Source organism: Diceros bicornis, chromosome 37 (assembly GCF_020826845.1).
Source record: "Diceros bicornis minor isolate mBicDic1 chromosome 37, mDicBic1.mat.cur, whole genome shotgun sequence".
NCBI classification, from domain to species: domain Eukaryota; kingdom Metazoa; phylum Chordata; class Mammalia; order Perissodactyla; family Rhinocerotidae; genus Diceros; species Diceros bicornis.
The window spans coordinates 20,359,279-20,382,110 of record NC_080776.1 but is presented as its reverse complement, the minus strand read 5'-3'; the positions used below and the strand labels follow the sequence as shown (position 1 = coordinate 20,382,110).

The 22,832-nt window shown below is 38.5% G+C and overlaps 1 protein-coding gene across 5 annotated transcripts in view; it reads right to left on the bottom strand.

The window, feature by feature from the left end:
- Nucleotides 1-22,832, bottom strand: part of DIS3L2 (DIS3 like 3'-5' exoribonuclease 2) — a 338,953-nt gene that overhangs the window by 232,825 nt on the left and 83,296 nt on the right. For all 5 annotated transcript variants that reach the window (XM_058533210.1, XM_058533214.1, XM_058533212.1 and 2 more), the window contains one exon: nt 6,824-7,058. In XM_058533210.1, coding sequence (XP_058389193.1) covers nt 6,824-7,058 — 235 coding nt within the window. The remainder of the gene's footprint in view (nt 1-6,823; nt 7,059-22,832) is intronic.

Genomic DNA, 22,832 nt, shown 5'->3' with positions numbered 1-22,832 from the left:
TGTGCTCCAGTATCCCCTATATTTCCAGTATACTAGAAGGCTAGAGGCTTGATTCAGGTGAAACATTTTTGGCGTGAATACTTCACAGATGATGATGTGTAATAATGCATCCCATCAGCAGACACAAAATGTCAAACTGTCCCACTATTAGTGATGCTAAGCTTGACCACTTGGTTAAAGAAGTGACCATCAAATCTGTCCACTATAAAATGAAATTTTGCCCAGTATAATTAAGTAGTGAGTCAATTACGGCATGATACTTTGAGTCCATGTGAATATCTTAGTTTCTGACAACCTTTCACCCAACGGTTTTAGTATCTACTGATGATCCTTGACCACAATAGCTGGGCTACTATGACATGTTTAACCTGTGCTATGTGTATTGCTATTTATGAGGAGAGATAAGTATAATAGTAAAGAGGATAAGTCTAGGACTGTTCAATTCTGGCTACATAGTAGAATCCTTGGATCTCCAGAGAGCTTTTCAAAAATACCATATCAACTAGAACCAGAATGTCTGGGGTGGTATCCAGGCATTAACATTTTTTTAAAAAGCTACCAGGAGACTCTAAAGTGTACTTATCACCTGTGTAAGTTTTCTGTGCTTTGGGAATAAAAACTACAAGTATCTCTGAGACAGAGACGATTAATATTCCTGACATAGATACTAGATATGTTGTAAGGATTAAATAATTAAACACAATGAGGATTAATTTTAAAGTATTTAGAAAGGGTCTAGTACATAGTAAATGCTCAATAAATATCATAATGATCATAATATGATTATTATTATATTATGAGCAATTATGAGCAATAATCATAATATGATTATTATGTGTAAATACATTCACATGCATGTATACAAAAATATATCTAGGTATATCCTAATATATACATATGCACCTAACAATACAACTTCAAAATATAACAAGCCACAGTTGACAAGACTGCAGGCAAAATAAATAAATCAAAATTTATAGACATATATTTTCAAACATCCCGCTCAGAAACTGACAGATTAAGTACAAGAAATAATAAACAGCTTATGAAAAGAACAACAATATAATTATACATTAAGTTTTTGCGTATATACACATACATCTTTCTTTCAAAGCATATACGGAATATTTAGAAATAAAGACCATGTAATAGACCATAAAAGAAGCTTCAATAAATTATAAAGAATTAACAACTTACAGACCCTCTTCTTTGACCATAATACAAAAAAATTAAATATTGACATCAAAAGAATAGCACAAAAAAAAACCCCAGAAATTAAATAGCCTTAATAAATAACCAATCTAGTTACAGAAGAAATCATAAAGGAAATTAAATATTTAGAACTGACTAATAATAAAAATACTATTACCTCAAAATCTGTGGAATAGAGCTGAAGAAGTAGTTAGAGAGAAATTTATAGCTTTAAAGACATTTCCAAGGAAACAAGAAAGGTTAAAAATAATAAGCCGGCCCCGTGGCTTAGCGGTTAAGTGCGCGCGCTCCGATACTGGCGGCCCGGGGTTCGGATCCTGGGCACGCACCGATGCACCGCTTCTCCGGCCATGCTGAGGCCGCGTCCCATATACAGCAACTAGAAGGAGGTGCAACTATGACATACAGCTATCTACTGGGGCTTTGGGGAAAAAAAGGAGGAGGATTGGCAATAGATGTTAGCTCAGAGCCGGTCTTCCTTAGCAAAAAGAGGAGGATTAGCATGGATGTTAGCTCAGGGCTGATCTTCCTCACAAAATAAATAAATAAATAAATAAATACATACATACATACATAAATAAATAAATAAGTATTCAACTCAAGAAGTTGGGAAAGGGCAAAAAAAAACAAACCTCCAAAATAAGGAATTAAATAACAAAGATAAGGGCAAATATCAATAATATACAGAAAATCATCATCAACAATAAACAGAGAAAAATAACATAACCAAAAACCATATTCCTTCAAAAGACTAATGAGATAGACAGATCTTTGGCAAGCAAGAGTTATCAAGAAAAGAGAGAGAAGCTTCAAATAATTATAATACAGAATGAAAAAGGAGGCAAAAGCACAGACACGAGGAGATACTTTAAATAATTATAGATAAGTATTAGAAATCTCTATATGTTGATAAATTCAAATGGATAAATTCCCATTAAATTATGCCAAAATTGGCACAAAAAGAAATAGAGAACTTGAACAGACCAATTAGTATGAAAGAGATTAAAAGAGCAAAGATCTTCCCTCCCGAAAAATAGCAGGAGCAGACAATTTTACAATGAGTTCTACCAAATTTTAAGGAACAGTTAATTCCTGTGTTATACAAGCTGTTCTGGAAAAATAAGAAACAGTCAAAAACTGACCAGGACATTTCATGAAGCTAATACAATCCTGATTCTAAAAATCAAATAGCGATGAGAAAATGATAGGTCCAATTGACATGTTACAAAAATCCTACACTAAATATTACCTAAGTAACTCCAATAATGCATTTAAAAAATAGTAATACATTGGGATTAAGTAGGATTTATCCTAGGAATTCAAGGATGGTTCTACATCAGAAATAGATTTGGAGGAGAGAAACCAGATGATAATCTCAATCAATAATCAGCATCATAAAGTTCAGCAAAAGGTAAAACTGTGGAGTTAACGAAAGGTTACACGGGAGAGTATCTATGTGACCTAGGAACAGGGAAAAACTTAGAAACACATAAAACCTAAGATTAATTTCATCACATTTAAGTTAAGGATTTTTGTTCAATGAAAGACACCACAGATAAAGTTAATAGACAAATGACTAAATGACAGAATGGGAGAAGATATTTGTAATGCCTAAAATGGAAAAGGGATTATTATAGAGAATAGATAAGAAATTCCTGCAAATCAACAACAGAACAGTAACCCTGATAGAACAAAGGGCAAATGATATGAAAAGGAAATTTACAGAATTTACTCTAGACTACAAAAATTAGAAAGCTGGATAATTCCAACTGTTGGCAGGAATGGAAGCTATAAGAAGCCTCACGCATTGCTCGTGGTAGTACATTCTGGCTTGAGTCAAAGCCTCAGTTAATAAAGAATTGTCCCTCTACCTTGCTTTATCCTCTCTGCATATATTTCTTTTGGGGACTTCACAGGGAAAAATGGCTGGTCTAGCACAGGATTTGGGTCCTAGACATTGTAGGTCCTGACCATCTATCTCTATCTGAATCACACTTGATATGATCGCCTTGTCCACTCAGTCTAAAAGACAGGAAAGCAAAAATTCCCACTGTATCCTTCTAACATAGGTCTGGACAAGGCTTTACTTTCTTTTTAATGATATTTTAAAACATTGGCACAAAACATGGTCCAAAAATTGTGGTTGATGGGAAATTGCTATATATCTAATTTTTAATATAATTTCTGAAGCAAACATGACTATCTTCTAGTTGTACTAATATTACACATAGTGGAGAGCTGAGAAACAAAAAGGATTGGGAGGATTTGATCTGAGAATCTGGAAACATTAGCAAAAATGAAATGAAGAAATTTAGATCCGAGAAAGAAAGGTTTCCAGACAAAGAGTTCTTGGGATTTCAGTAACCCCGAAGTATTACAGGAGAATAATCATATAGGTCTGCTTTTCTCAGCCAAAGGGAAACACAGTTACTTTTTACCCAAGGAAAGAGAACTTAAACTTAGGCACTGAACAGGCCTGTCACTGGAAGGAGATGAATCTTAAGTGAGAAAAAAGGGCTCTTCCTGACTCCTTAAGTTGACTTGGGCAGGCACCAGAAAGAGAAGTAATAGATGGACTCAAACCTCAGAAGGATTCCATGTGGATTCTCCCTTCAGGAAAGAGCTGAAGGTGGCCAGGAGAGAGAAGAGAGAAGTGAAAGGGTCACCAGCTCTACATTCAAACCCACGTTCAGTCATCAGGGGACTGGTAGAGGCTTGTCTCTAGATCAGAAAATTGAACAAGATCTCTGGCAGACCTACTAGGATAGAGAACAGGAAATGTACATCACGACCTGATTAGGTCATGATCACCAAGATGCAGAGGCCAAAATTGCTCTTAAAATTCCCGATGATGAAAGATACAGAGCTACTGGTTCACTTGGCCATGATGATTTTTATCTTTTGGAGTTTGCTAACCAGGCAACCGTTATCCAAACATTTGATACCAAAGAAAATTTATCTGGGTTGTTCCCAGTCTCTACACACATGGCAGACTTCTGTGCTGACAACAACATTAATGGCTGGAAAGCGGTAAAAGCTCAGACTCGGGAGGCTATGGGACTGGATCTACAAAAGGGGCCCAGGTCTTTGGCCCACTCTCTCTCAGGGGCTGAGGATGATGCAGATCCATGCTGTCTTCCTAGAAGAAACTATTGTGTAGGTCTGAGATGCCCAGAGAAACGTTTCTCTTAATGCAACAACAGGCACTTGCTGCAGTCAGCTGGAGCTCTCTGCTCACTTACCAGAGAAACTGGTAGTTATCGTAACGATACGAATGTTTCCTGGTCAAACAGGAACATACGATGCATACATATGCAATATGTAATACTTGCTTTGGGTATAGAAACATGATATTAAAACAAAAATAAACAAAAACACTCTTTTGAACACAAGTGTGAACTAGGATTAATAACCCATTTGCAATTACAACACAAAGCAAAGAACTTTCTAGATGTCTTAGGAAAAGTTTATGATGTTCTTAAGGTTATGGTTTGTTTCAATAACAAATTTCAAAACCTTAAATGGTGCAAAAAGTACTAACATCTTAACTGTAACCAGATTTTATATTATCCAGAGAAGAGAAGCTAGTTGAAATATCCTAAAAAACACGATGATTTTTAAAAGAGCAAATTGCAATTTTCCTAAATATCAAGAGGGCAAGAAATGAGAAACAGCCATGTGGTTTCACAAACTCTCTATTTAAAGGCTAACAGGAAAAAGAAATTTGTACCAGATACTGAGAGAAGGATTAAGGCTGTTCCCTCAGTCAGGGCTAGTAAGGAAGCAACATAAATAACAGTAGGATAGGAAGACTGTAAAAAGAGTAAGGAAAAAACATGCATACAGTGGATTTGTAAAGCACTTAATGATATTTGGTTGTAAGACAGAAAGAGAAGAATTACAATAGAGGACAAATCTAAAGCAGATCTGGCATCAGAATTTCCCAAACAAAGGGCAAAGTGAATTATTAGTATCCGCCCCAGGCATCAGTTGTGCCATCACTTCCATCCATCAATATTTCCTTGCCCTTGTATTAGTACCAACCACTAATGAGAAATCAAGGCATCTTATCCCTCAACTTGGAGCCCAGGGGAAAAGAGGCTGCTGAGGCCTGCCGAGTCCAATCACCAGAGCTACGTTTCCACAAAATAGTTTTGGGCCAAATACTCAATACGTTTTAAAGTGCTCCTTTGCCTGGCTTTGTCCTGCAAGTATCTCTCTCCCTTGGTGATCCTGTTGATGAAGGATTTGGCTATTTAGGGTCCTAGTTATTTCCCTCTCTTCTTATAGAAAAGACATGACTTACAGTACTGACACCATTATGATAATATATACACATGCTCAGAAGAGGATCACAGTACCCAACTGTTTTTAAATGAATAAAGAAGAATGAAATTTCAAGGAATAACATCCAAATGAAACTGGCTGGGCCCTGAACAGTGAAACCACTAGTTATCTAACTAGGCCACAAAACAAAAGGAACCTGGATGCCATCAGGTCGGTCCACCTGGTAGGGCAGTGAGAAAGCAGTAGGCTCTTCATTCAAAAAGAATTTCAAAGTTGGAAAGTCCTCCTGCATGAGTAGTACCTGGCATCAAAAAGCAACACATGCTTTCAGAAAATGCTCACTGCCCAGGTCACGACCTCGTCAACAGCAGAGAAACAGGGTGATCCTTATGCAGTCACTTCCTGAAAGTACCTCCAGCTTTCTTCAGGATGTCAGTGAGGTGTGCTCACCAGTCCCTGTCACAGGGTGTCTGCTGAGCATCCTCCTTTAGTAATCTTCTGGCATTTCTTCTAGCCTTTCATGGGGACTGTGCCAGAGTGTTCTTCCTGATAAAAAAAAACTCATAATCTAGCCAGCCTAGCCAGGTCAATCTTTTCTGTTTAATAGTATACATAAAACTCAATTTGGCTGGAAAATATACTCCCTGCACTTAAAACCTCTTAGAAATCTATACAATGAAATATTCCAATTTCCACTGCTACTTTCCCTTAAGTTTCCCAGAGCATGGTCAAGTAAGGCCCTCGGTCACAGCTCCTCGCTCATGTGTTTGCAATTGCCTTCTTCTGCATCCAGAGGACTCAAGGCTGAGTTTGATCAGAGAAAATAAAACTAGCTTTTACAAAGGTTTAGAATCCATACTTTGTAAAAATAATCTACTTATCAAATTTAAGGTGATCCATTTCCACCACCAAAGACAGAAATGCTTTTAAAATGTAATGAGTTAAAGCAAAATCCAAGGAAAAATGAAGGGCTTTTTTGTAAGGATTTTAAAGATGGGTTTAATTCTGCTCATATCAACCACAGGGTGGGAGTGGGCTCATTACAGGAAATTTCAAGGTTAGTTATCAACACAACTCAAAACCTACTAGGAAACGACAACAGCAACCACTGACTACACAAACCACCAGCAGCATTTTCATCCCCTCCTCATAACCAGCAGCCGGAAGCCTACCAAGACGCCCCTTTCCTAAAAGCTGCCACAGGTCAGAAATTGGGACGATACCAATTGTATTGTGTGATTAACTCTGTAGCACAGAGAGAATTCCAATACTTAAAACAATCAGTTTACTAAAATAAAATGTCAGACAGCAGTCTAGTACTCACCTTTTTCATGAACACAAACTGAGAGTTTCTTAACACCATCAACCACAATATTTTGTGTGTTGCCATGTCCATCTTCTGAGTCGCTGTCATCAAACTGAGCCTCTATGACGACATCAGGACTGTCATTATAGCCTTTCAGGGACTGTTGTGGGAGATGGCTTCCACAGAGCTCCTCAGGGAGATCTGATTCATAGGCACCTTCTGTTTCTTTGTCATTGCTGTCTGGTTTAATTACCTGAAGAAAATAGAAAGGTTCTGCTAAATCACTGGAGTGAAGACAGGGAAAAAGCATATTTTTCTTTTCTAAGGAAAAAACTGCACATTCAGAAGCTCACAGCATTGGAGACTTACCAATGTTTGACAAAGGATCCTTAATTTCCAGATGCACAGACTACCTTATGGAGATGATTGATCCAGCAGCGCCAGGTTGGCACTCAGCTCTTCAAGATGCCCAAGATTAATGCCATATCTGATGTACATTTTCATCCCCTCTCCTCCAAAGGCCCTAAATACCAGAAGCACTATGCTGCTTCATAAGGGTTCATCACATGGGATCAATTAGTATGCTGGGAAATGATAAAAGGACTTAACATAATACGGCACTGCACTCCCAAATGACACCACAAGAATATAAGATGAAATGGAAAAAGCAAAATTAAGCGCAAACAAGAGTTTATAAAATATTCTCATAGAAAATATAAACCCTTAATTCTCCACTTTGAGGCCTGAAATCAGTATAGAAAGCACACAACTGATGGACATTTACACTAGCAATAAGAATAAAGCATTACACAATATGTCAAATATTTTCAATTAAAAAAAGAATGAAGCAAACAGGAGAAAAAATCTAGACATTAATCCATTTAATGAATCTGTCACATGACAGTCCTATGACAGTACTCTTTGGTTTCTATGGGTATTATATTAAAATAAACCAAGCATTTAGTCACTGAAAAAAAAGTGACCCTATACATAAACCTGCCCATCTAGATTAGCAAAAAAGACAGCAGATTTTGTAGGTTCTAGATGTTACTTAGAACATGACATGCTTTTAAGAGTCTATTTCTGGATGAGAAATCCATGTGCAATTTAAACATATAATTAAAACATGATCACATATGTATATACATAAATGTAAAAAATGAATTTGATCACTACTGGTAGCACATTCATTTCATTCTTTCAAACAAATTTTAGAAGGCCAACCTCATGCCAGGCACCCTCATGAAGACTACGTTCTAGTGGGGAGCTAGATGGTAAACAATTTACTCATTCAACAAATCATTATGGAGTACCTTTCATGGTGCCAGGCACTGTTCTAGGTGGCAAAGATACAGAAGTGTACATGATCAAAACTGTCTAATAGTGATAAGTGCTAGTAAAAACATACACAGTAAAAATATGTTGGTTACGAGGGAGTGAGGCTAGTTTACCAGTAGGGTGATTAGGAGGTGCGTCCTGGAGGAAGCGACATTCAAGCAGAGACCTGAAGGAGTGAGTGAGCTTCTCTAGCAGTTTCTCTGTGTTTACATCTGAGCATCTAATATTTTTCTGAGTTTAATCTCAAGGTTTCAAAATAGGTGCCTGCCTTCAACAAACCAGATTCACATTCGAATTAGATCACACAAAGATCATGCTTAATGCAAGATCATCTTATACAAGGCAGAAAAAGTTATTAAAAGAAATCCTTCCCAAAACATTTTAATGTCACAGATTCCAATTAATATAACCATCCCCAGACAATTAATATTACATCCACCCAGAAAATACTAATAAAATATTACAAAGATATTCACAATCAGAATATAGGCTTTAAAAATATATTCCCAAAGTTTTAAAAAAATTGACTTCACGAAAACGTGACAAGAGAAAAACTTGTAAACAATGGTTAATTTCTCTGAGCAAAATTGTGCCTTTTAATGATTCTTTGAAAACTTGATTCCTAATTTCTGAATATATTTAATGAAACTTTCTTTCAATTCTTGCCATGTTTTCACTTGTGAGATTCATTCATTCATTCTTTTAATTATTCATTTGTTCATTATTTCCATAAGAAGTTTAAAACAAACAAGGCTCCTTTTCTTTGACAGTAAAAAAAAAAAAAAAAAAAACAAGTTCAGCCAGAGAAATCCCTAAAAAGATTCATTCCCCTCCTGCATGAGAACATATGAGTGAAGCCACAGCCAGGTCTTTAAATTAATATACAATTATAAAACCAGCTCTCCTCTGTGAACATTGCCTTCTCACATAAGTCCTGATTTCATACCTGCCATTTCTACTGTTATTACACAAATTCAAGCAACCTTTCTCTGCTTGCTGAACTACTGCAATAACTGGTCTCCTGATTTCCATTTCAGACAAAGCAGCTAGAGTGATCCTTTTAAAGCATAAATCAGACCACGTCATTCTCTCAACAGCTTTCCAACATCCTTCTATCTCCATGCCACAAGGCCTTGTCAAATCTGGCCCATATCTATTTTTCCATTCTCATTTTCTACAACTTCTTCCTTTGCAAATTACACTCCAATCCCAGAGATCTTCTTGCTATTCCTAGAATATTAAAACCTTCCATCTTGAGGTTTTTGCATTTGCTATTCCTTCTATCTGGAAGACTCTTTGCCCAGCTATTCATAGGGCTCGCTCTCTTCATTTTGTTCAGGGCTCTGTTCAAATGTCCTCCTCTCAGAGAGGCCTTCCCTGATCACATTAACTAAAATAGCCCCACCTCACCATCATCATTCTATTCTCTTACCCTGCTTTATTTTTCATCACTGCACCTATCACTATCTGACAATACATTATATACTTATTTACTTTCTGTCTCCCAACTAGAATGTAGGTTTCATGAGCACAAAGGCTATTTTTTATTCACTGCTGTATTCCAAGAGTTGAGAACAACATTTAGTAGCCACTCAAATATATGCTGAATGAATTAATTAATATAGCAATTAACTAGGAAACGACCCCTTCAGAGTCTATCTTCCCTGATAAACTCCATGAAGTGACATGGTAGGCCTGACACAGTGTGTACTCAATGTCTCATTTGAATGAGTAAGGAACCAGAGATAGCACACTGCATCTAACATCTCCACATATCTAAAATCTATCCATCTCTCAGGACCTAGTCCAAATGGCTTGGATTTTCTATAACCCAGAATCCAGCACATGGTCCTCCCAGATCCTCTCCATCCCTCCCTACCCGCCCCACACAAGAGTAATTTCTCCCTTCTCTAAAGTCCCAAAGCAATTTATCTATATCTCGTCTATGGCACTTCTCAATTTCTTCACTGTATTAGTGTTATCCATGTATATGACTTACTTCATCTGTTAAGACTATATGCTCACCAATTATATCTTATACATTTCTGTATATTCTACAGCAACTTGCACAATCAATCTACGTGCTCAATAACTGATAAATAAACAGGTGGATAAATGGGTAGAAAAATGAAGAAATGAATATAAAAGACTATTAAGGATGCAAGACAGCTTTCAGAACCGTGTCCACACACAACAGTATATGGGTTAGAAACTGGCAGCCCAACATTCCTTGGATATGTAAAGTAAGAGGCCTTCTTCTTTGGGATTGATCTGGAAAAAGTTGAAAAGTCTAGTTCAGTGGTTCTCAACATTCAGTTTAGCAGATCCCTCTGAGAATCAGATGAACGCTGTAAACCCTTCCTCCACAGAAAAATGCACGTTTACAAACAGATAGAAAATACTCTATAAGAAAGTACAAGTAAGGAGAGTACAGAGTCTGGTGCTGAAGGCTACCAGTTCAGACTGATCAATATTTTGGAGAGCTATGGGCTCAGAGTGACAGGAAGAGGACCTGAGGAAATGGATATATTACTGACCTGGTTAACTGGGGACTTTTAAAATCCCTCTGGTTTCCTCCACAGACCTGACAGAGTGAGGCAGCTGACTGCACTTATTATTCTGAGTGAACGCTGCAACTGGGATTATTTCTCCCCTGGATATTTAGTCTAGTCTCTGGAGGACAGGAGAGAAATGGATTAGGGAGGGAATCAAACTGTTGGGTCACATGGAACTTTTTCACTCTCAGTCTCCGTTCCATGAACAGGGTAGGATGAGCATCACATAAACCCTGCTAATAAAAATAAACAGTGAAAATACAGGCTGATGTCAACTGGGGAGTACTGATACAAAATAAGAGTGTCACTTGCAGCTCCTAAAAATGCTCAAGAAAGAGCACACTACAATACTCAATTTAATTTCCTTGAACCCCCTCCCCTAAACACAAATGCACACACGCATACACACACATGGAAACGTTTGTCTGATATCCCCTGCAGTTAGTTTTACCAACGATAGATCTGTAATCTACCTATTGTCTCCTTTGGGAAGGTAAAATTGGGCAACAGAGTGGTGTGGATGTGTGATGAGAGGAAAAGGTGACCTCCTTCCTCCCATCAGGTTGCAATCCTTATGCTTTGGGGGATGGAGAGCAGTAATCTGGCCTCTTCAGTAGCACCCAGGAATAACCCTGAAAACCATCAAGGATGAAATTGAGGAGAGGCTATGAGAAGCATAGCATTGAAAGAAATAGGGAGGAGGCCTAAGCCCAGAATCTCGAGTTCAGAGACCCAAGAGAGGAGGAGACACACGTTTTGGAAAAGAAGGGTGGGTGTAGCATGACTTCTGCACTTTAAGGGGAACATAAGCCCTGTGTTCACAAAGGAATGGCAAAATGTCTTACAGAATCCCCCTACTCCGAAGACAAGAACGCTTGCTGAGTCAGAGACACTGTGCAATCATGTGAGTAGAAAATGGCTAAGGAAGATGCTAATCTAAAAGGCTGGCAGAATTTTACAAAATAATACATAAGAAAATATATATGGAAATACGTTTTAAACATACACAAAAAGTACTGCCATAAAAGAAAATAATGATAAATTCAACTGCATTAAAATTAAATTTTTCCTTTTATCCTAAGATAACATAAAAGAAATTTTAAAAGATAAGCCATAGAAGTGCTCATATCCAGGATATATAAAGAACTCCTACAGATCAATGAAAGACAGACAATCCAATAGAGAAATGGGGAAAAGGCTTAGACATGCCAAATAGCCAATAAAGATATAAAGGTGCTCAGCCTCATTAGTCATCAGAGAAATGCAAATTAAAACCACAATGAGATATCACTACAAACCCAGAGATGGGCAAAAACTAAAAATCCTGACAATACCAAATGTCAGCATGAATGTGTAGCACTATGCTGCTGCTATGAATGTAAACTGGTCCAGCCCTATGCAGAACAGCTCAGAACTGTGAGGTAAAGTAGAAATCAGATCCACTTGACTCCCACTCTGGCTTATTCCACTACACTGCCATGCCTCTCTCAGGATTTTGACAGGAGAACACATGAAAAGGAGAAGACTAAGGTGGGAAAAGACATATATGCAAAAGCAAGGAGATAAGAAAATGCAAATTTCCTTTAGGAAAGGCAAGTGATAGTGAAAAAGTACAGTAAAAGTGAGAAGGGAGGATGGAAAAGCAGACACAAAGAGCCCTGAATGCCAATTTAACGAGTCTGGTCTTTACTGTAAAGTTAGTGAAGCAGGGAAGCAAGAGAAAAGTGGTTAGGAGCAGGAACTCTAGTCAACACAATTGGGTTTGTATCATGGCTCTGCCGCTTACTAGCTATACCACTTTGGGAAAGCTATTTAATCTCTTTGAATCTCAGTTTTATTATCTTTAAAATGGGGACAAGAGCATCCGATATCATAAGATTATTGTGGGAACTGAGACAACATATGAAAAACTCTTAGCACAGGTGCCTGGACCATGGTAGGAGCTTAGTAAGTGAATCTGTAGAGGGGAAACAAATTTAGTCTTTAAACACAGGGTGTAAAAAAAATAAAAATAAAAAATAATAAAAAGTAAAATAAAATAAAAAAACACAGGGTGTCCAAGGTGTTAAGGAAGATGGCAGTTGGAAACGTAGGTCTGGAGATGGGAAGAGTATATTGGGGGACAGAAATCCAGACTGGGGAATTAGCCACAATGGGATGGCAGTTAAGCAAAGGTGTCCCGGGGCCAAGTGTCAATCAAAAAGAGAAGCTGAGAATAGAACCCTGAGAAAAGACTCGAAAAAAGGGAGTTCGACAAGGAACAGAAGTTAGTGAAGTAGAGAGAATTTAAATATAATTATATTAATCATAATAAACACTAAAGCTTTTATTATTCACTCTTCACATTCATATTGCACAACCTTCCCTGTGCTTTTACACGCATTAGTTGATTTGATCCACACAGTGACCCTGGGTGATACAAAGGAGAATAATTATCTCTGTCTCAAAGAGGGAAGAACAGGTTCGCACACGTCACAATCCCACAGCTGCTAAATGACAGAGCTGGGACATGCACACAGATCTAGGGCTCTAAGTCCAGTGCTCTTAGTCCTGAACACTCCTATGGGAGATTTCCTGCAAACAGATTCAAAGTGAGCTCTGCACATACAGCCCCCATCACTAAGATCCACTGCATGAAATGCCTTTGCATCTTTTGTCTGCCGGGCAAATACTCAACCAAAATTCAGGATCCAGGGAACTGCCCGGTGCCACAGTGGTTAAGCTCACGTGCTCTGCTTCGGCGGCCTGGGGTTCAGGGGTTTGGATCCTGCGCCCGGACCTACACACCACTCATCAAGCCAGGCTGTGGCGGCATCCCACATACAAAATAGAGGACGATTGGCAGGGATGTTAGCTCAGTGACACTCTTCCTTACCAAAAAAAAAAAGAAAATCCAGCTCTTCTGTGAATGCTTTTCTGACTAACCTCCTTCTCTTCAGAAAAGAATTAATAATAATAAAATAAAATAAAAAGCACGGCGAACATCTTTAAAAAAGAAAAAGAAATGTTCTGCTTCCTTCCTTTGTTCCACTACTATTCCTTAACTATTCTTTTGTTACAAGGTTTCTTGACCAGGTCATGTTCATTTATTTGTTTGCATATTTCTCTCTTCTACCAGACAGCAAACTATGTCACATTAATTTTTTATATTTCCCAGAGGCTCCCAAAATGCTTGGCATATAAAACATGCTCAATAAATATTGGTTCCCTTTTCTCCTCTTTTGAAGAGAATGAGAAAGACTTGAATCGGCTATAAAAGAAGTATTCTAAAAAAAATTACAAGAAAACAGTAAAACAACCACCAAGCAGCAAGAGCCGCTAAATTCAGATGCTTGTCTACATGATACTGCCTGATATTGCACTGCCCGCTGTTAATGCACTGTGTCTGGAGACCAGGAAAGAGTCACCAGTTATTTCATCACAGTTGAAACTTATCACCATAAGAAGCAAATATAAATAGAAATGCAAATGAATAAAATTGGAAGACATTTAAATAAATGCAGTTTTCTAAAATAATTCTAGGCCTTCATATCTAAATTATAACTCCAGTTTCAATATAAGCTCAAATGTAGCCATAAAGTTCACCATTCCCCAATTTGAAAACAACAGCTTTAGCAAGAAGAATCACAAATGTCTAGATAAAGAAGAGAAAGCCTAGATCTGAGCACAGCTTCCAGGGACATTTCCTGATTCCTCCACAGGTATGAGGTGCCAACCTGTCCCTTAGAAAGAGGGGGAAAAACTACACTGGGCTGTAAATTAGATCAACTGAAAATAGCAACTCAAACTCACCAGAATCCAGAATCTGGCCACTTCAAAACTATTTGATATTGATTAGATTTTTCTTCTCCTTCCTTTTAAAATTAACATAAATGTATTTCAAAACTGGGAAGCAACAGAAAGAGTCGCTGTAACCAAACAATTCAAATGGAATCCCAAATAAAAATGCCAAGTAACATTTCCATCACGCATGGCTTACCCAAACTCCAAGATGAAACATTTCATAGTTTCCCTGTTTACTGATATAGAAAAATCCTTCCTTACACATAAAAGCCGTCTTTGAAGAGTGCTATTTTAAATCTTATTTAAAAAGCAGGTCTATATTAGCAGTGGAAAATTCTGTTCCAGCAAATAAATTCTGTTACATTCCCCTGAGGCAGGGCATTGCTATCAACTTAGTATAATGGAGCTTTTCCAAAAGATTTACATAGACCTATGCCCACAGGCACTTTCTGCTGAAAGGGCTGTTTAGAACAGTGTCAGCAGAAGGCTTTATGCACCAGAGAGAATGCCTTGCCTATCCCACTACCTGAGCCTCTGATTCAGAGCTAATGTATGTCACAAAGTCCACCTAGGAGCTGCTTTTTGTTTCTTGGCTCCTCTAGCCAGGCTTAAGCGACAGCACTCACTTGCCACACATGTTTTAACAAACTTTCAAATCCTTTAATAGCACACTTGGGATAAGGTATAATACACTGTTCAGGAAATACCCTGGAGCCAAAAAAAGCAATTGATATTTCCACAGGGAGTTCTTGACAAGGCTTGCCAATAAGCTTCTTTCATTGTAAAATATGACCATGGACATTATCATTTTAAGACATATTACAGATGTTCTTAAAGGCATATGTGTTACTGGGAACTTTGTTTGCCTAAGGTAGTCCATCCAAAAGTACCTTTTATTTAGTTAACAGGAACAGAACAAACTATCTCCATTCTTCCGGTTACTCAGGCCAAAAAATCCTGTTATCCTTATGGACCAATCAATTCCTCCCTCCCTCCCTCCCTCCCTCCCTCCTTCTCTCTCTCTCTCTCTCTCTCTCTCTCTCTCTCTCACACACACACACACACACACACACACAAAACACCATCACATCCCTCAGCTCATACTGTCAGCTCTACCTTCTCTGCCACCACCCTGGGTCAGGCTTCATCATCACTCACCTGGATATAGGCAACAGCCTTGTAAGGGGTCTCCCTGCTTCTGCTCTTGCCTCCTTTCAGTCTATTCCCAATGCAGCAGTCAGAGTGAGCCCATGAAATCTAAGTCATATCATGTCAATTCTCTGCTCTAAATCCTCCAAGGCTTTCCACCTCTATCAGAGCTAAAACCCAAATCCTAACTGATGCACAGGCCCTACCTGATCTGAACCCCCACTCCATAAGCCCTCTGACCTCATCTCCAATTCGTCTCCACCTCTGCATATTGTTATTCCTTGAACACATCAGGCACATATTTGCTGTTCCCCAAGATCTCCACAAGAATAGCTCCCTCACTTCCCTCAGTGTTTACTCAAAGTCACCTTCTTGACGAGGCCTTCTTTGGTCACCCTATTTAAAATACCAACTTCATCCCCCAAATTCAATCTCTCTTCCTTGTTTTGTTGATTTTTCCTCTTCAGTACTTATCATGATTGAGCATGCTACACATGGTATTTTATTTACATTACTATGTCTTTCCCAGTGAAATGCAAGCCCCATGAACGCAGGGACTTCTTTGCCTGTTTGCTCACTCGCAGCACTAAGCACAGTACCTACCAACACGTCTCCTACACAGTTCCATCTTACTATGCTACTATTACCTGAAACTCAAAACACCAAAAACCACTCTGGTCTTTTCCCCCAAAAGACCTCCCTTTCCTGTTCTCTTTCTTTGCAACACCACTACCACTTTCTTCCAGGCCTTTCAAACTCAAAACCTCGCAACCACATGTGACTTCCTACTGCTGAACATACTGCTTCACCAAATCCTCACTTGTCTCTTTACGAGTGCTCTCATATCTCCACAAATTCCCTAATATTCTCCGGTCCAGCATCATCCTACAAATTTCCAGATTGAAAAATCTGATTTCTGGGCAGGCCCAGTGGCGCAAGTGGTTAAGTGTGCGCGCTCTGCTGCTGGTGGCCCGGGTTCGGATCCCGGGCACACACCGACACACCACTTGGCGAGCCATGCTGTGGCGGCGTCCCATATAAAGCAGATGAAGATGGGCACGGATGTTAGCCCATGGCCAGTCTTCCTCAGCAAAAAGAGGAGGATTGGCAGATGTTAGCTCAGGGTTGATCTTCCTTAAAAAAATTTAATTTAATTTAATTTAAAAATCTGATTTCTCTTCCCTAGAGAAACTAACTTTGTTCTTTGCCTTACCATTCACAGACTCTGACCTTCTCAATGTGCACTGACCTTTGACCATTTTAATCTTACCTGCCAATTCCTTCCATTATATACCATTCACAGGCCACTGCAAATTCTTTCCTAGTTTAGATCACACCAACTCAAGAATACGTTTCTAACAACTTAGAACAGCAGGATCTGTCTCCCTCTTTCTATTTCTCTGTGACTGCAGTGAGGAAAACTACATAACTCTCTTTAAAAATGGTTCAATTTTGTTTTAAATATTTTAAGAAAAAAGGAAAAAGGGCTCTTGAAGAAATTATCTGTATTTGTCAAGGAGCCCTCCACTGTGCAGACAGGCTTGGACCACAGGGGAGGACGAGTGCAGAAATCCGACAAGTGAAGCTTTAGGGTCTCTGGACACTGTTCCTAAGAGATCTCAGGACTGGAAACAGAATTACGGATGTCCTATAACATGTGCCCTCTCTCCTCTTCTGCATGGCCATCACCAGCACCTAACTAACCACAACCTAACTGTAGGACATCCAAGCCTCTGTACCTGGTCACCAAGGAGAGTAAGAAGCAGGCAGGCTTCCCCTTAGAAGAGACCTGGTTCACAGAACACAGCAGAATCCAACTAGAGTAATCTCAAGAGCAAGGTGATAAATATTTTCATACCACAAATGAGCAGAGAGGTAGGGAAGAGAACTTGGCAGAATATAATACCAAGTTCTGAAGCTCAGGAACAGATTTTAAAAAGTAAAAAGTAGGGTTCTTTTTAAAGACAAGTCTCTGTATTTTTACTCATCGTAGAAACCTAGTGATATAATTTCCAATCACAATAGTTTTTGATATGGAATCAAAGCAGGGATGTAACATCATTCATGAAAGAAAACAGCCTAAGATGTTTAAACAACATGCTCAAGGATGTAGAGCACATGTCAAATAAAGAGTATTTGTATTTAAAGTTTTTACTTTATGTGGAGACTTAGCTGCAGTACCTGACCTCAGATTCCTTCACATCACACAGACCTCCAGCAAAATGGATTTCACATCCTTGAGACACACTTCAATATCCTGGAGCTCACTGAAAAATAAGCTCAATCTGAAGACCATTTCAGAAAACTAGACAGTATACAATGAAAAATTTTCAGGACACTAATATAAGGGCCACAATTCCAGAGCCTAATGAAGTTCCATGTAGCAAATTTACTATTAACAGATTAACCACAATTATCTGAAAAGTCAGCCAACACTTGAACTACTACCCTCATGTATTGATAATAAAACTGAAACCACATTTCTTTGATTAGCGGTTGCTGCCACACTATAAATTTGTACCTATTGCTAGATTTTTTAACACAGATTTAACGTATAGCCAACTCTAAAAATCTACTTTTATCTGCAACCATCCTTTCCTTCTTCCTTCCTGAAACCACAGATGAAGTGATCCAGCTTTGAATACTATTTCTTGCCTTGAGAGCTTTGCTCATTGGATAGTACCTTCTCATCACCCCCATTTCATTGTGCCTCCTACGATAAATCTTTCTCATATCAGCATACAGATGTTCCCTATCATTTCCCATCTTTGAAAACTTTTCTCTTAAAACTGGAGTAGCCACATTAAAATCAAAGTGGAATTCAAGAAAAAAGGCATTACAGGGGTCAAAGAGGAATATTTCATGTTAATAAAAGAGTCAATGCTGGGGCCAGCCTGGAGGTGTAGCAGTTAAGTTCGTGTGCTCTGCTTCAGCAGCCCAGGATTCGCGGGTTTGGATCCTGGGCACGGATCTACGCACCGCTTATCAAGCCATGCTGTGGCAGGCATCCCACATATAAAGTTAGAGAAAGAGGGGCACAGATGTTAGCCCAGGGCCAATCTTTCCAGCAAAAAGAGGAGGATTGGCAACAGATGTTAGCTCAGGCTAACCTTCCTCACCATAAAAAAAAAAAAAAGAAAGAGAGAGAGAGATAAAAGAGTCAGTGACTTAGGAAGACATAATGATTGTAAATGTATATGCACCTAATAAAAAAGCTTCAAACCAGATGAAGCAAAAACTGACAAAAGGGAGAAATAAACAAATCCCCAATCATAGATATTTTAACAAATAAGTAATGAAACAACTACACAAAAACCAATACGAGCATAGAAGATCTGAACAACACATATCTCTCTCTCAAAGGACTTTTATCCATATGATATAAAGAAATCTTATAATTCATTAATACAAAGAGAAACCAATCAAAAAATGGGTAAAAGACTTGCACAGACACTCCAGAAAAGACTACATATGAATGGCCAATGAGAAGACACAAAAAAATGTTTAGCATTATTTTGTCTTCAGGGACTGCAAAACAAACAGTAAACTACAACAACAAAAAGTAAATATTACTATATGTCCAACAAAATGGTTAAAATTATAATACTATGTCCTGGTGAGGATGCATAGAAATTGAATCTCTTATACATTTTTAATGGGAGTGAAAAATGGCACAACTACTTTGGAAAACAGCTTCATGGTTTCTATAAGAACTATCTTTATCTTACAGAAGATAAATATACACTCACCATATGACCCAGCAATTCCACTTCTAGGTATTTAACCAAGAGAAGTAAAAACGTATGTCCATACAAAGACACGTACAGCAATGTTCACAGCAGTTTTATTTTTAATTGTCAAAAACTGGAAATAATCCAAATGTCCTTCAACTGGTGAATGGGTAAACAAACTCTGGAACATCCATACAATGGAATACTACTCAACAACACTAAACAACATGGATGAATCTTACATGCATTATGCTAATAGAAAAAGGCCAGACTCAAAATAATTCCATTTATATGACATTCTGGAAAATGCAAATCCATAGGGACACAGAAAAGATCAGTGGTTGGCAGGAGCTGTGGGGTAAGGAGAAGTGTTGACTAAAAAGAGACACAAGAAAAGACACAAGAAAACAGTGTGATGGAACTGGTTTCTATTTTGACTGTGGCAGTGATTACACAAATCTATATATGTTTTAAAATTCATAGAACTAGATGCTAAAAAGGGTAAATTTTACTATATGTAAATACGTGAACCAAATAAATCTCTTTTGTACCCAAGCCAAAGAAGTTCAGCATCTATATACAGGAAAGAGTGAAAACTCAATTAAAACATCAAAAATATGAGCCATAGTTTTTCATTCTAACAAAATTTCAAATCCAATAAACACTTATCAAAATCTTACAACATGAAAGGCATGTATTAGGCATTAAGTAACCCCTTCTTACGGTGAAGTGACACTTAACAGTTAATAAAACACTTTCAAAAATATCATCACTAGTATTGGCGTACTGATACCTGGAAATAAGTAGGACCACAAAACACATAACCAAATATATTTAAGCAGAAGTAAACATCATTCAAGTGGCATAAGCTCTAGGCAATGAAAGGAATGCTTGCTTCCTGCTGAGATGACCAAGGAAGGGCTTACAAAAGATGGTGATGACAGCATAGGTCAAGAGGATGGATACTGATGAAAAAGATGATATGGCAATAGTCCAGGAAATAGGCATGTTTGAGAAACTACAAGTAGACAGGTGTAGTAAGAGCTAGAAGCTGAGAGAGAGAGAGAGAGAGAGACACACAATCCACAAAGGAAGACTGAGCTCTTCCCTGCCAAAGAGAGCCCTGAATGTCATCCATATATATCTTAAAATGCACATGCATGTGTGCGTGCACACACACACACACAGTTTGTTTTTCTTTTTTCTCAACTTGATGCTAAAAAGAAAGATAGCTATCAAGATAGATATCAGGATAGAAATGACATACACTCTAAACACAAGTAGAGCTGAGGTTCTTGTACACCAAACACCACTGATCAAATGGCTATAGGATTCCATGTAGCAAAGCTAGAACTCCCAACTTTCAAAGGACCCATGCTCAAAAATAATACAGTACAACAGTGGGGAATCAGGGCCTGAGTGAGGAGGCAGGAGTCCAGCAGGGACTGAAGCCTGAGCAAGGAAAGTGACCTAGGGGAACAGCAGGCCAGCAATGTCAGTACATTAGTTACAAACAGGAATGAGCAAATAAGTAAATACAACCTGAACAATAAGAGCGAGGTTTCTCACTATTAGAGAAGGGAGTTACAAATATGGAAAGGGAGCATCTACAATGAACCCTGTGATGTTGCACTAGAATTGGAGCTATCAGTGTGAAATCACAGTTTTCAAGATAGATAGACACATAGACAGGCAGATAGAGATATGAGTATACACATACACATATATTTCCTAGCTCTGTTCACTGAGAGGGCTTGGGAGCATCCAGATTTCTCCTCTAAAAGGAACCAGCGCTTCTCAGAAAAAGGCTGATCACAGAGCTAGTGCAGAGAAAGTATAAGATGAGGCTGGAACATCTCCAGAAAATAAAGAAGTGCTTGATGAATGATGAGAACATGTCAAAATGACACAGGAGCCAACCTGGAGGGCTTCCACTGGTGAAATCTGGGGCAATTGGAACAAAATAATGATAACAGATAACTCCTCTGAGAAACTACACAATCTGCTCTTTCCCAAAGAGCATCTCTATACTAAACATACCCACCGTTCAGGAACTGTGAATTCAAACATTTGCTGGATGGTATGGTAGTGACCTTCTCTCCCTTTAAGATGCCCACTATCACTTCCACACCTAAGATTCCAGTCTTGAGCTTCTAGCGTGTCATGACAGTATGAGCGCCTATCTCTCCCTATAACGAGCCACCAAAACTGGACGAAGCAAGGACAGAGAAGTGGTCTCAGCAGAGACAACCCCAGAGAAAGCAACATGCCTCAACCTCTGAAACCAAGGCAGGCTTTCTTGTACCTCAGCACGCCCAGAGCTGAAGGCCCCAGCAGGTAAACAACACGACTCTAAGGATCTAAAGCAAATTTCCTAAGATCTTTGAATAAAAACTGACCTGATTTTACAAATATATTTGTCTAAGGAAGTTGTTTTCTTTAACAGAAAAAACTAACGGGTTTTTGTTGTTGTTTTTACATATTTGGCCCTAAGTGTGGTACAGCATCATGACTTTAGAGAATAAGGGGAGGGAAGTATGTCTTTTACTAATGAGGTAGTTCCTTCTCCACCATGGAGACTATATATTTCTCAAAAATTGCATATAACCCAGTATCATTTCCAATTCATACTTCATACACAGTCATGTTTCATTTCAAACCAAGACCTCAAACGTTCCCTGTGGGTTCTATGCACACAAACTGCACTTCTAGGGTTCAGAAGCTGACACAACAGAGGAAGCTATTGTGATCCCTGAGACCAGTCTGGCTGCCACATAAAATTAGCCCTGGAGGTAATCTGCTCATGAGATTTAACTTTGAAGAAGTAGAAAAGAATAAAAAAAGCAACCTGGCCATAAGCTGTTGTAAAGTGCAGTAGAACTATATGTGCGTATGTGTTCACAACAGTATAAAAGCAAATTGTGGTTGATCATCTTTTCAAGCTAAGACCTGCCCAAAGCTTTGGGAAGAAAGTTACATTAAGAAGAAGCTCTCCAGCTTCACTGGGTAAGTCTCCAATCATGCAAGAAACATGTTTTTGCTTTCCCAATAGCACTCTCCTTGCCTTGCAGACAGCTAAGCCCAGGTACCAAACAGAATGCTATTTTTCAACAAGTGGGGCCCAAAAGAATCTCTTTGGGGGTTATGCAGTCACTGAACGGCCCAAAATACCGCTTTTGAAATCAGCTGCTAACATTTGGTCTTAAAGTTATTCTGAAGTCATCTAGATTTGGGGCTTATGCTGGGTTTGGTGGTGCAACTATTTTTGATATTTAAGCCAATGGTGAGTCTTCTGATGGTAAAGTAACATTTTCTCAACCAACAATTTTCTAAGAGTACCAGGATAGAAATACAATTTTCATATGTTTTATTTGAATCATTTTAAAAGCTGTCATCTTTCCCCTACTTTGAGAGAAGCAATGCATCAAAAAATGAGTTCAATGTAAGCTGGTTCTGCTATATAACTTCACA